The sequence below is a fragment of the Perca flavescens genome, chromosome 4 (genome assembly GCF_004354835.1).
Source record: "Perca flavescens isolate YP-PL-M2 chromosome 4, PFLA_1.0, whole genome shotgun sequence".
NCBI classification, from domain to species: domain Eukaryota; kingdom Metazoa; phylum Chordata; class Actinopteri; order Perciformes; family Percidae; genus Perca; species Perca flavescens.
In genome coordinates, this window is record NC_041334.1 from 30,221,177 (window position 1) to 30,234,792 (window position 13,616).

Genomic DNA, 13,616 nt, shown 5'->3' on the forward strand with positions numbered 1-13,616 from the left:
GCTCCAGGACTGCTTCCAATAAGGACATGGTTGTGTGCAATATGTTACAGAACAGAGCCCTTTGTTTATTGTTATGATTTCATCTTGCTTGTACATTTTCCCAAGAGAACCACCAAAATAGCCTCCGAACAGGGCTTCTTTTAACTTCTAGGAGGATTTCAAAAATATCGTGTGAATATCGATATCGAGATATTGAAAAAAAATATCGAGATATTCATTTTTGTCAATATCTCCCACCCCTAACGTCAATCTATGTCAGCCTTAAGTCAGCCTAGCATTTTACCTTTGCACACATTGAACATGTTTATTTTTGCTTTGTACTTCATCCCTCTTTTTCCCATGACCCACCTATTAAACAGGACTGAGAATCCTGTATACCAATATACGGTAGCAGTCAGCGGCTCGTGCAGCAAGCACATGGAAGCATTAGGCCAGAGAGCTCAGAGAAAGGAGCTGAAAGATGGAGAGAAGAGACTTTGAGCGTGGTATAGTAATAGATTCAGATGTCTCACTTCGACAGCCAGTCGGCTAGATAGCTAACCCTGCTTGTTAGCCGAAGACGGAGGGCGGGAGAGGGAGAAGAGAATGGGTGTAAGAATCCAGAGGAGAGGGAGAGAGGAGAAAGATGGATCAATGAAGAATGGATGAAGAACAAGTTGAGAAATGGCAGCGGAGTGAGAGAGGTTTATGTTGAGGCCGAGTGGGTCTTCACCATAACGATGACATTTGAGTCTGCAAGTGTGACATACTGTGAAGTTGCACATATGCACGCACACATACAGATATACACTGAATTTCTTTCTCATAGAAACTGACAGTGTAAAATACAGCAGCAATTCAGACACACACATTCACACACGGCTAAACCACTTGTTATCAGCAAGTGTAATCACAGACTTGACATCTTTTCTGCATGTTAAAGCAGCTAAGCCCTTTGTGCATGAACACACTCACTCGCACATATACACACACACGCTTACAGTACTCCCCCATCATCTCGAACGACGGTAATTGCTGATGAGCAGAGCGTTCACCGGCTGAGGAGATTTTGATCGGAGGAGAGCAGTAAGAGAGTGGGGGCCTAGCACAAATCCTGTTGGTTCAAAGGACAAATGTGTAGGAGTGGAATACCTCTCCCATCAGAGAGCAGTCGTGATGTAATGAGACAGCTGGACAAGACTTATTGTCCAGAGGAAAAGGAATTCTTCCCAGATGCTTGTTCTCATATATGGAAATAAGGATTTATGTTGAAACAATCAAAGTTATATGTTATATGTAAATCAAGGCTTTAATTATGAGACCTTGTGTTTCTGCTGGTTGTATCTAATATTGTATTGCTTCATCTTACATAATGTGCTGATGGACACAATAATTGTTGTACCTTTGGTATATGTGCAATTGAAAATAATTTACTGAAAAACGTGCATTCACAAATGGTACCTGGATTCTTTCTGGATTTTTTTTTGGTGGCATGTTTGTACATATTGGGCAGCAGCATATGCCCTGTCTTCTTCTCCCAGGAGAATTTTTTATTTGGAAAGGTCATTCAGCTCTACAAAATCTAAGATTACAGAGTTGTTTACAGAGTTGATTAAAATACAGAGTTGTTAAAATAAATTTCTTGTCTTCTTCTCTATGCCTGTCTCTGTCTATCTATCTTTCTCCCTCACTACTAACCTTGTTTGTCTTTTCTTCCCTCATTTCCTACGTCCTTCATTCTCTCCATAACAAAACCTATTCCTCTTATTCACCCGGCACATCTCTTTCTACATCATCTTTCTATCCCTCTGTACTTTTTTCAGCCTGTTTCTACTATCTGTCTGTGTGACAGTCTGTGGTGTGAAACCAGGCTGATGATGAAGTGTTAATTTATTTAACCTGCCCCCGACTATGTGATGAGAACACAGATTTAATGAGCAAACAGCTAGACTAACCAATTCATGCCTCTGGTATTTCTACTGTACTGTGTGCATGCTTATGTGTTAGTTCATGTGTGTTTTTGCGGGTGCATGCAGGTGTGCATATCACCCACAGGTGTTAGTGTGATGATGCTCATGCATATGTTTTTGGACTGCTGTCCTATTCTGATAGAGGCTGTGCAGTTTGAGTTTGTGTTGATAACCCTGACGCAGAGACCTGGTGGTGTAGTGCTGGCAAAAACTTAACCAACAACTAACTGCCAGTGACTGAGATGGAAGCCTCACAACCTTAATCAGAGGTACAACATTACTTCAGTACTGTATAGGGCTGTGTATTGGCAAGAATCTGATACATGGGTCACGATTCAATATATTGCAATATATTTTGATACTGTGCGTAAGGCGATATATTGAGATGATTTGGTAATATGAGCAATCAGTGTTTCCCTGTATTCACCTCATTAGTGTAATTGATGAAGTATCCCACAGACCTTTGGTTATGTCGAAATGAAAAATGTATTCTGTACTTTAATAAAGCATGTCAGCTTTTTTCAAGTGACACAGAAACACTAGAGATTATTGAATACTCTGTAAATCGTTCAGTGTGCCTTTGATGGCAAATCCACACAAACACTCTGGCGTTTTAGCTAAGCATCAGCATCGACCAAAACAAGAGCTGGGGCGACAGCACTCGGCTGTACCAATGGCATTTATTACCGGCACACATGATGAATGTGCTTACCGTACTTATTCCCATAGAGATGTGACAGAAAGAAAGCTGTAAGTGAATTAGCTCTTATTTTCTTCTCTCTGTCTGTATTTCTGTCTTTCTCCCTAATTAAAAAGCCAAATCAGGAGTTTGAATGCACAACCTGTCTGCCTGTGACATTCTCAAGCCTAATCCTCATTTTAGCCCTGTTTCCTCATCTCTCTCTCTCTCTCTCTCTCTCTCTCTCTCTCTCTCTCTCTCTCTCTCTCTCTCTCTCTCTCTCCCTCCAAGAAGAGAGAAAACCACACCAAAATCTTTTCTCCCCAAACACATAGATTTATTCAAATGTATCATTTGCATAATTCAGTATTTACATAATTGATTTGCAAGGAAGCGTTTCTTGAGGTGGTGTTAGAGACCAAAAGGTCTCATCCTGTCACATTTCAGTCGTTTTTTCTGTTTCACTCTCACGCGCGTGCACGCACGCACACACATACGCGTGCACGCACACACTGTTGGCAGACCATTGAGGTTTCAAGTCTAAATCAAGCATGAAGCGTTGTCAAGCTGGTGCATCTGGTGACCCATATGGTACAACCACAGCAAACATGATTCAGTTAAGCATAGATAATCAAATATTTTGAGATCCATTAAATCGGCGTGTTTAGAAGGGACATTAATTTCACTATGCTGTTAAATGATTTGCCCCTTTTCACCTTTAAAATAGTTTCGTAGATGCAGGACGTTCTAGTTCTGGTGGCATGCATTGAACATGTAGCTCAACCTTATCTCCCATTTGTCGTCATGAAATAATAAAATCTTTCTAAAAAAAAAAGCTGATCTTTAGAGACAGACTCCTTTCTCGTCTCTGTAAAGCTGGCCAATTGCGGCAGGAAGTGGGTGTGAATGTTGTAATATTGGTTTTGGAAAGTTACAGAAGTGATCAGAACTATTTGAGGATATGCTGAAGAAGCATACTGGCTGCTTGAGTAGGAAGGAAGAGAGCAGGTTTTAATGTGTGTTTTAAGCTGCTTACACACCAACCAGACGGCCGACCCTCGGCAGAAAAGCCAGTGGAAATGATCAGTCGCGTCCCCGAGGTCCAAAAAACTGCCTCGGCGACACCGACTTGAGAAACGTAATACGTCTCCATAGCAGCAGGCGGCGCTACTCTGTATTGTTGCCCAAGAAATGAAAACCGGCAGCTGATTGGACGAACGTGCCACATGGGTTTGTTTTCTCCGGAAATTCAAAGCCAGACTGTCATGGCGGCCATTCAGAATACGATCTCATATTGTACTAAAATAGTTCACTGAAACATGTTTCTGAAAACATTTTAAGCGAGAAATAGGCCATGCAGTTGCTGAATCTGTCTTCATTTCAGCTCAACAAAGGTCAGTTTAAAAGATTTTCGTCAGATTTTGAGAGACTTTAGTCAACTCATTCCGCTCGCCATTTCCGGGTGAGTCCCGACTGCCCTACCTCCGACTGAACATGTCAGGTCAGCCAAAATGAACGCCGACAGCCCTCCAGACTGACGACTACACGGGACACACCAAACAGATTTGAGTCACTGACCTCGCCAGACTGTCCAACGGCCAATAATCTCCTTGGTGTGTCAGCACCTTTAGACTATGACGTGAGGAAAATGGAGGGTCATTTTGGCGGTTGAGGAGGGATTGTTAAGATTGCTACTGTAGGTATAATTTGATGATAGTACTCTGCTGGGTCCACTATCCGTGTAAGTTTCACTAGTAATTTTACTGGCATTGTGGAATGAGGGACAAATGTTGCTATGGTTACCTGCTGTTTAATATATCCACGGCATATCCATATGTGATGTTTATAGACACCTACAAGCCAATTAGTCTGTGGTCTTATTTATGTTTACTGAGGGATCGCAATTGACTTGATTAATAATGCATTAATGCTATATGGTAAGAGCTTTATCTTGGTAAAATCTTGGGGAATATATGAGCCTTAGTCTATTTGGAATACTTTCCTAGTCGTGTTTTTGCTAGCTCAGTTGATCCAGACTCTTAATGTGCAGATTGAGGCTGCTGACTGTTGGTCACCAGGGAGCACAGAGCCACAAAACAACAATGAGTGGGTGTACCTGAAATGCCATTGTCTGTTATGGCCCATGGACTGCACCAAACTGCTTGGGTGTGTGTTTGTCTGCATCTGTATCGCAACAAGCCGCTTCACCTCTTCAAAAGTCTATCACCTATGGAAATGGGACCTCCACACTTCTGTGAGCACTCTATGGTGGTCCACACACACACACGCACACACTCACTCACACACACACACACACACACACACACACACACACACACACACACACACACACACACACACACACACACACACACATTCAGTTTAGGGCCTGCCACCAAAGAGCAGGGAGGTTAAACAGATGGCATCGGTTGTATCCGTACACACACACGCATTCTGCAGCAACCAGCTTTGTGAGTTCACCTCATTTAACTGAATGGTGTTTTTATGAGGCATGGCAACATTAGAGCCACCCACTGCTCTAATCTGTCCCTTTCTGTTTTGTTTCTAATGCTGGACTGGGAGCACTTGGTTTGAGTGGGCAAGTCTAGACACATCCAAATACGGTGCCCTGTTTGTCTGTTTTATATACTTGAACTGAACATTGTTTGATTTGGTAATAGAAGTGTATTTTATGGCTGCCTTCAAGACTCATACTATCAATTATCATAAAAACAGATAGTACGATGCTAGTTGTCAGTTCTGACTGGCCTACTAAGAGCTATTGAAATAGACAATAAACCTACATCTTTATAACATAAACCTTTTAAATATTAATGTGCCAGCTGAAAATTAGCTACATTTAATTATTACTGATTTCAAACATTTTGTTTGGTTTTCATTGTGTTGGTGGGTTTCTGGATTTTTTGTGAAAGCAATACTTTCACTTCACTTTCATTCGATGCTAGGCCAAAGGCACGTTCTATGGCATACAAGCGCCAACTGTCTTGTCGTGAGCTTTATCCCTATACGAGGTACAAGCTCAGTGACTTTTCATCTGTTGCTTTTCAGCTAAGTGGTCAATGCACAAATTAGTTAAACAACCACAACCCACTTTTTATTGCATGGATTTCCTGTCAAAGTCAGGAAATTATGGATTAAAACCTATTCTCTTCTCTTCTCTTGATATAATTCAACATGTGTCAGTTAGTGTTAACATATATGTTTTACAAATACTGGTTTCTGAACCCACAATCAAGGAACTTATCTCAGTTCAAGGCAATGTAGAGAAACCAGACAGATGGGTGGAATGGGCAGGGGGTGTGGATGGAAGGCTGACATGCAGAGAGGATCATGTGCCAGACTCAGACCAACAACATCTTGAATATGTAGAAAACAATTTTAACTGCCTGTGCCGACAGGATAACCAATGTAATGATTAATTAGGAGATTTTCATATGTTGTTCCACAACCTTGGCAAACTAGTAAGCTACTTGGTTACATATGCATATTGGGACACATTGGATGTGTTATGGAACTGTTGGAGGCCAAAATGACACAACATCCATCTGGCAAACTGGCTTGTATAACTAACAAGTACAGTGTTTCCTTTAGGATTATTTTTTGCAGTGGGGGCTTGTCTGTCCGAACAACAACCCCCCTGCGCCCTGCGGTCAAATGTTTTACGTATGAAACAGAACTGACACTTCTCTGCAGCACAAACTAATATATTTATTCATCTCTATTCACACACAATGAGGCATATTTTCAGTTGTGATTGAACTGTATTTTTTGAGGAATTATAGGGCACTTATCATCTACAACAGGTCTACACTTAGAACGGACCCACCACGGTGACGTTATTAGTGGAGCTGTTTGTTAAATAGTCGATTATAAAGAAAGCGAACGTTTTGACAATAAACTACATCAACACAACAGTATGTGGAGTAAAACTGGATGGGCCCAATAACCTCTGAATAGTTCTACTTGTTGTTAAATTGCATTTTGTCGGCAGGACCATTTAAAAAGCAACCGCGACAAAATTTTTGTACAGCCCTATTTCTGATACCGTGGTGGCAGAGATTTTGCCGTGGTGGGCCGCCACTACAAAATCAACATAGAAGAAACACTGAAGTAGTCCTCAGCCTAACATGTGCAACTTGTACATAATGGTGTTGATTACTCTTTGACTCGCCGTATTAAACTTGTTCCCTTTTGATCACTCTTCTACTATTATCTCTTTCTCTCTGCTGCCTGTTTTCTCATTTTCCTCCTCATTCCTGACTGTTTATTTATCTTTACTTCACCTTCCTTCTTATTTTCCTTATTATACCTGTCTATTGTCCTTTCCTAGCTTTGTCTCTATCATCTCTATTCCCACCTTGTGCCTTCCTTATACCTTCTACCGTCTCACAAACCCCTGCTCCTATTCTTCCTCCTAGCCAGCAGATTTGGATGCCTGGGTAAGCAACACTACCATTGCTTTTTTACACTTGTTTTTTCTTCTCTCTACCTCTTCCTTTCGCTCTATCCTTCACTCTCTCTCTTCTCTATTCAAATGTCATGTTTTCATTGTGCATTAAAGCGAGGCTGCTGCTGCCACCATTCCACACAACAACACTTTGGGAGGTATTCAGCTAGAAAATTACACATCATCTGTGCTGCTAGCAGAGGTGATTTTACACACACACACACACACACATACACACACAGCCCTTAAGCATCAAACAGCCGCTGCAGAAAGAAAAAGTGCAGTGAGCACGGTATAGGGATTTACAGATATGCTCTTTGGGGATGCATGTGCCTATTAAGTTAGGATAAGATTAGATTGGATTACAATAAATGCAGTGGCGTGTAAATAGGTGTGTCTACACGCCTGTATTCACCATACCAGCAAAGAGCACAGAAGAGGAGTAGATCATCCATAGAAGATGGTGTTGCTCCATCTGATCTATATCACACTCACTAATGCACAACTCGGGTACAGCAATCTGTCACCATTACACCATGGCATAACACTGTGTGTGGGTGTGGGTGGCTGGGTGTAGGTGTGTAATACACACTGTCTATTTCAATGCTACATCAACCCATGCCCCCTTGCTGCCTTTTTCTACAAACTCCCAGCTTCATTGTGTGCATGCACCATATAATGTTCATCATGCTGTAGCACTGTTTCACTCATTACCCTTATTGGTTAGAAACAATATGTGTTCATGAGTGGCCAAGCACTGATTGATCATCATTTTAATATGCAGGCACACATATGTAAACCTCTTCAGATCAATTGTGTGAATGCTGAAGAGAATTCAACCATCCCGTGTACACCATGTGCATGTTGCCTATCCTTTCAGTGTTTCCCCACACATAGACTAATTTGTGGCGGTGCGCCACACAATCAACACCGGCCACCACATATTGCGTTTCGTTATTATTATTTTTTTTACGCTATTTAAAACACGCAGCATATTTGTTCAGCTGCATTTCCTTTCCCTGCTCTCCTCCATCTCTCTGTCCCTTACGCGTCTCTCTCACATAGGCTACACACACACACACACACACACACACACACACACACACACACACACAGCCCCTCCCCTCCGTGCACACAGCGTCTGTCTCCATGAAAATGAGAGAAGACGGCTGGCGAAATTCACAAGTTCACGAAAGTTGGTATCTGTTGAACACCTTTACACAATCACACATTAAAAAGTCCTATAAAAAACATTTTATATTCCGAATACAATGTTGTCGGTGTGTTAATGGTTGTTGGAGTCCCGACCCGACCCTTAGCAAACAAGCGATTGCACCTGCTTTAGAAAGTTTACTAGTCACAAGTTTGCGGTAAAATGCATTTGGGTTGTCGAGGTCAAAACACTATATGTAGCAGCTGTGAATCAAATAAACGTATTATAAATAATGCTATGTCATTTTTTTTTTACTCTTACACTGAATGTTTGCTGCTTCAATCCAGATGAGTATTGAAAAGTATTTTCCGCAACTGAAAAAGGCACGTGTTGAGGATGAGGACCAGCGTGAACCGGAGGTATCAGTCTGAAACAGATCTCAACAGTCCGACCACTGTAATTAGTTATGTTATTAATTTGTTTACAATATTTTCAGGCTTCAACCAGTGCTGCTCAAGCAGAAAGACAGGGTCAGGGAGAGACAGAGAGAGATTCATTAAACATTGAAGAAAGAGTAGGAGAGGAGGACAGCATCCAACAGCGTGTCCTCCTCAGTTTTTGATACTTGATTGTTACGAAAATATGTATTTTACACACACACACACACACACACACACACACACACACACACACACACCCCCCACCCCCTCCTTCTTTGTAATATAACAAGTGAATAATATAAAATGAGACAGATGGATTAGTAATGCACAGTGAGTGAAAACATTGAGCTGATGGCATGGTGAAGTATAGTAGTTGTCTTGCTGTTGTTCTACATTTTGGATCATGCACATCTCCTTTTACTATCTCTGTTATTTTCTTTTTGCAGAGCAATACCTCCTTATTACCCTTTTTCTTTCTCTGTTCATGATCTTATTTTGATAAATATTTATCATAAAGGAATCCCTTTTCATTCCACTCTATGGGATTGTGTAATGATATTGACACACTGTGAAGCCTAATGCTGTTAAAACAAGGTGTCAACATCGCCTTACTCATGTTACACCTTCTAGTAAAACTTTTCCTCAAATGAAAAAAATGAATCTTCTATTTTAAACCTCCTAGTGCATGTACATTTCTAAAGCTGAACTAGCAACTTGTTTTCACAGTGTATCTTTTTGACGTCTGCCTCCTATCTTTCTCTACTTGCATGCTGCTACGCCATAGCCCTAACTATGGGTCTTCCTACAGCCATCTGCCATCTCGCTGCCTGTCAAAGCTTGGGTCAGCGGGCATATTAAATCCTTTCACCTCCACCTAACGGCAGCATCGCCCTGTCAGGCCGTGCCGCCGGTGTACCAGTCACATGCCACCTGAGTAGTTTTGTAAGTTCTGTTACATTAGATGGACCCGCTAGTAAATACCATTCTTTTGTTTTTTACTTTGTGGTGTAAATGTGATGCACTTGTCATATTATTAAACATTTCAATCAAGCATTATATAATTGTGATATATTCATAGAGTGGATGTATGAGGTAACACATGAAAAGTTACACATACAAAATAATACATTGAAAAACATGAACTTGCAATTGAATGCTTTAAACACACACCTGGCGAGGGTATAATCCTTTTTACAGTGATTTCCTAAAATGTCTGTGCTGTTAATCTGCTTTTAGAATAAACTATTTTACGTTGTGTTTGTTCACTGGTACAGAAAAGATCTGTCTAATGTCCCCTGTAGCTTAGCTTGCATTTAGCTTGCATTTGGCAAAAAGTTGGTACATATGGGTACTGTAATTTACAGAAGTGGGTGTGTGGTAGTGCATCTGCTGATACAGTGGTTACATTTTACTGGATCATGAAGTAGAGATGATTGATACTTTGAACTATATAATATATCATAGGTGAGGTGTGTATTCAATCAATTTCTTTTTTTTTTTAGAAAACACTACTGTATTATAGTCACGTTTTCTGAGTCTCTTGGGCAGTGAAAGCAACCGGTCGCCTCATTTCTTCTCCCCCTAGCACTTACCTCTGGCTGCTGTCACATGTGTGTGGCGTGCTCATAAGCAAAGAAGTGAATCTGATGTTTTAGGCCATTATTTTCAGTAATTCTACCCACTTTATACTATGTCAGTTTAAAAATTGGAGAATGAAATATGATAATTAGTACCTGGATTGATTTCCTTCTCCACCTTATTTGCCATGCAATCAGAATTGAGTATTTACACAAGCCTACACAGGTCATATTAGTGTAGTACATTGTCATCTGTCAATATGAAGAACTTCTACAACAGCTGTTTTTCATAATTTGCCATATTAAAAAAATGTTTTTTATTGCTTTGCTTTCTTAATGATTTTCTTTTTTAACTGTCTTATTTTCTTTTACTACTCTCTCTCTTTCTCTTTCTCAGGCCAAACAACTGGGGAGGAAAGAGAAGGAACTGACCACCATATCCAGCTTCTATAAAGAGCAACTAGAAATACTGGAGAAAAAGGTGAGGACCATTTTGCATCTTATAAACACCATTTAAAGGAAATAGCCAGAACTCATTGGAAAGGCTTTTTTTTATAAACATGTTTCCTTAAAAGTGTCCATTAGTTGCATTGCATTAATTGCATTCCAAGGTGTTTGATCAAAATCTTTTTTTTTTCCTTGGAGGTCTTTTTGGTGTGAGCTTAGAGAGCGAGATACTAGCACTTTTGTAATGTGTAACAGGAGACCTCGCTAACGAGATAAAAACATCCCTTTGGCTTTCACTGAAAAGAAGTCTACACACATCAGGAATATCCAAACAAGTCTTAACGTGACATATTACTCCTCGGAGAATAAAATCTCGCTGAGACACAAGACACTTCCGTATCTTGGAAATGTCAAGCCCACATGCCAATGTCAAAATGTAAATGAATTGAAAGTTTCAGCAGGCACATGAGAGTCACCACTCACTGTTGATGGACCAGCACTCAAGAGAGGTTTCACAGTGCTGACTCTCAGAGAGCTTCAGTTGTCTAATCAAATGTACCATGCTTTTCTCATCACTATGTCATTTTGCCAGCAACCATGTGGTCTTTTTTTTTTTTGTTGGGTGCTTTTAAGAAATTATGACCTGTGTTCCCTTCATCTGAGCACTAATGTGTCGTTGATATTTTGTACCGTGTAAAAGCCACAAGCACAGTGGTTTGATAAATGTTTCTTACTTACACAGTAAACTTGGGCAAATTTGTTAAGACTTTGTGAGAAACAAGGTTGGTACTGGTTTATGATGTAAAAAAAAACAACTGCTTTATGCTTTTAGGGATGGACAGAGGTTAGAAGAAAGGACAAGAAACACAAGAGTAAAATTCCAGAGTGCGAGTGAAGACACACACAGAAAAACCCAGATGACAGGCACACAACAAGAATGTAAGACGTAGAGGAAATACTGCGCACATATTTAAATTTGTATTAAGGATACACTGACATTAACTGAAAACAACATAAATATTAAAGCTGCAAGCAGCGATGACGGGCCCTCGCTTCTCGCCCCGGGGGGTACTGGCAAATGCAACATCACATGTAGACCACACATTCTAAGTTTCATGTAAATCGGAATAACTTTTGCCAAGATAGAACCGTTCATGTTTCCACACCCACCTACAGGAAGTTGTTCCTCCATAACTTGCGCATTGTGTTAGCTATCAAAATTCTTTTGATAACTTTTAGTCACGAGGGTCAACCGAGTCTATATCCAAGTTTTCGTGCAGATTGGACTCACGGCCCAGGAGTAGTTAGACAAAGTAGGCTTCCCATATGTCAATATTTTGATGATTAAATAAAAAAAATTAAAACAGCGCCATCTAATGGCCGATTGCAGCCAACTTTGGGACAGTTGCTAAACCCGCCAGGAGGAACATCCTTGTCAAGTTTCGGGGCAATCGGAATAATTGTTGTCAAGATAACGCAACTTCCTGTTTAGACAGTAAGTTGCTATAACTTCCGCATTTTTTCAACTATCAAAATTCTCTTGATAACTTTTCATTATGAGGGTCAACAGATACTACCTGCAAAGATTCAAGAAGATTGATGTCACGGCCTGGGACGAGTTTGAAAGAATGTAAAACACCTGAAAAATGCATAATTAAAAATGGCCGCCTTCCGGTTAGGTGGAGCTAATGAATGTAAATGGGAAATATCTCTGCAATGATTAGAGCAATATGGGTATTAAATCTGGTGAAGATCGGAGCAACTATGTCCAAGTTAAGGACTTCTACGCATTAGGGGGCGCTATGGAGCCCGCTTACAGGTATGGGCCAAATCTCTGTACAGTCTCGCAAAGCTCCCAGGTGTTTATGTGGGCGCCAATTTTTGTGAGTTTTCGTATATATTGAGGCCGTCAAAAATGTGCCCAAGGGCTAAAACCAATTAGGGGGCGCTATAGAGCAACCATACCACTCCCAGGCCTAAATGTGTATTCAGATGAAAGAGTTTAATATTCTGCACATGGCTGCAAAATTTTGAGAGTTTTCGTGCATCCTAAAGTCCTCAAACAAGTGTTCGTATAATGAAGATTTTTGCACGAAAACCAAGATTTTGGAAATTTTTGAATTTTTGTAATTTTTTCTAAAAATAGCTCCATGGAGTTCAAGATGAGACCTATGTTCCCTCAAAAGTTGGTATATTAACTTCTTACTTTTTTCGGAATTAAGGCGCACGTTAGGGGGCGCTATGGAGCCCCCTGGCAACACCCGAGGCCAAGCACTACAGAACTTTGCAATTTTCACCAGTTGTGACAGGTGTGCAAATTTTTGTGAGTTTTCGTGCATGCTAACGCCCTCAAAAACGTGACAAAGGACTCGGAAAAATAATAATCTGATGAAAAACAATAGGTTCCTTTGCACTTTCAGTGTAAAGGAACCTAATTACAGCAATGAAGGGTGAAGATTTACAAGTAGACACACACAAGCCACGTTTCGACCGCAGGAACTTCCCCCCGGAACTAGGAACCGTCTGAGGAACTCGATGCGTTTCGACTGCAACCTTATTTTCGGATGTTTTCTCAGCGGTTTTCATCTAAAGGACACGAAACGGGCAGGCACACCGGACTGCAGGCTGCAGAGTGTGTTTACCCCTGTGACCACCAGCAGCCCTCATCCTGTCATGTTGCTTTATACGTCAGTGGCTGAAGGAACCTTCTAGTTCCTTCAAAATAGGTCTGGGGAATTAAAAGACCCCAGAACCGCAGTCGAAACGCAGCTATACAATCTCACTGTCAGTAGACAGTCTTTGGGAATTGACTCTCCCTCTCCCCGGCTCTCCCTCCGTCCGGCAGGGCCCATCAGGCAGACAGGGGACCTTATCTGGTCCCTGGCACTCGCCTCCTTAAGGCC

At 41.0% G+C, this 13,616-nt stretch overlaps 1 protein-coding gene across 1 annotated transcript in view; it reads left to right on the forward strand.

Moving 5' to 3' along the window:
• The window catches only part of chchd6b (coiled-coil-helix-coiled-coil-helix domain containing 6b), a 72,743-nt gene that overhangs the window by 15,387 nt on the left and 43,740 nt on the right, over window positions 1–13,616 (forward strand). Inside the window, exon 5 of the mRNA XM_028576974.1 lies at window positions 10,664–10,747. Within this exon, the coding sequence (XP_028432775.1) occupies window positions 10,664–10,747 (84 nt within the window). The remainder of the gene's footprint in view (window positions 1–10,663; window positions 10,748–13,616) is intronic.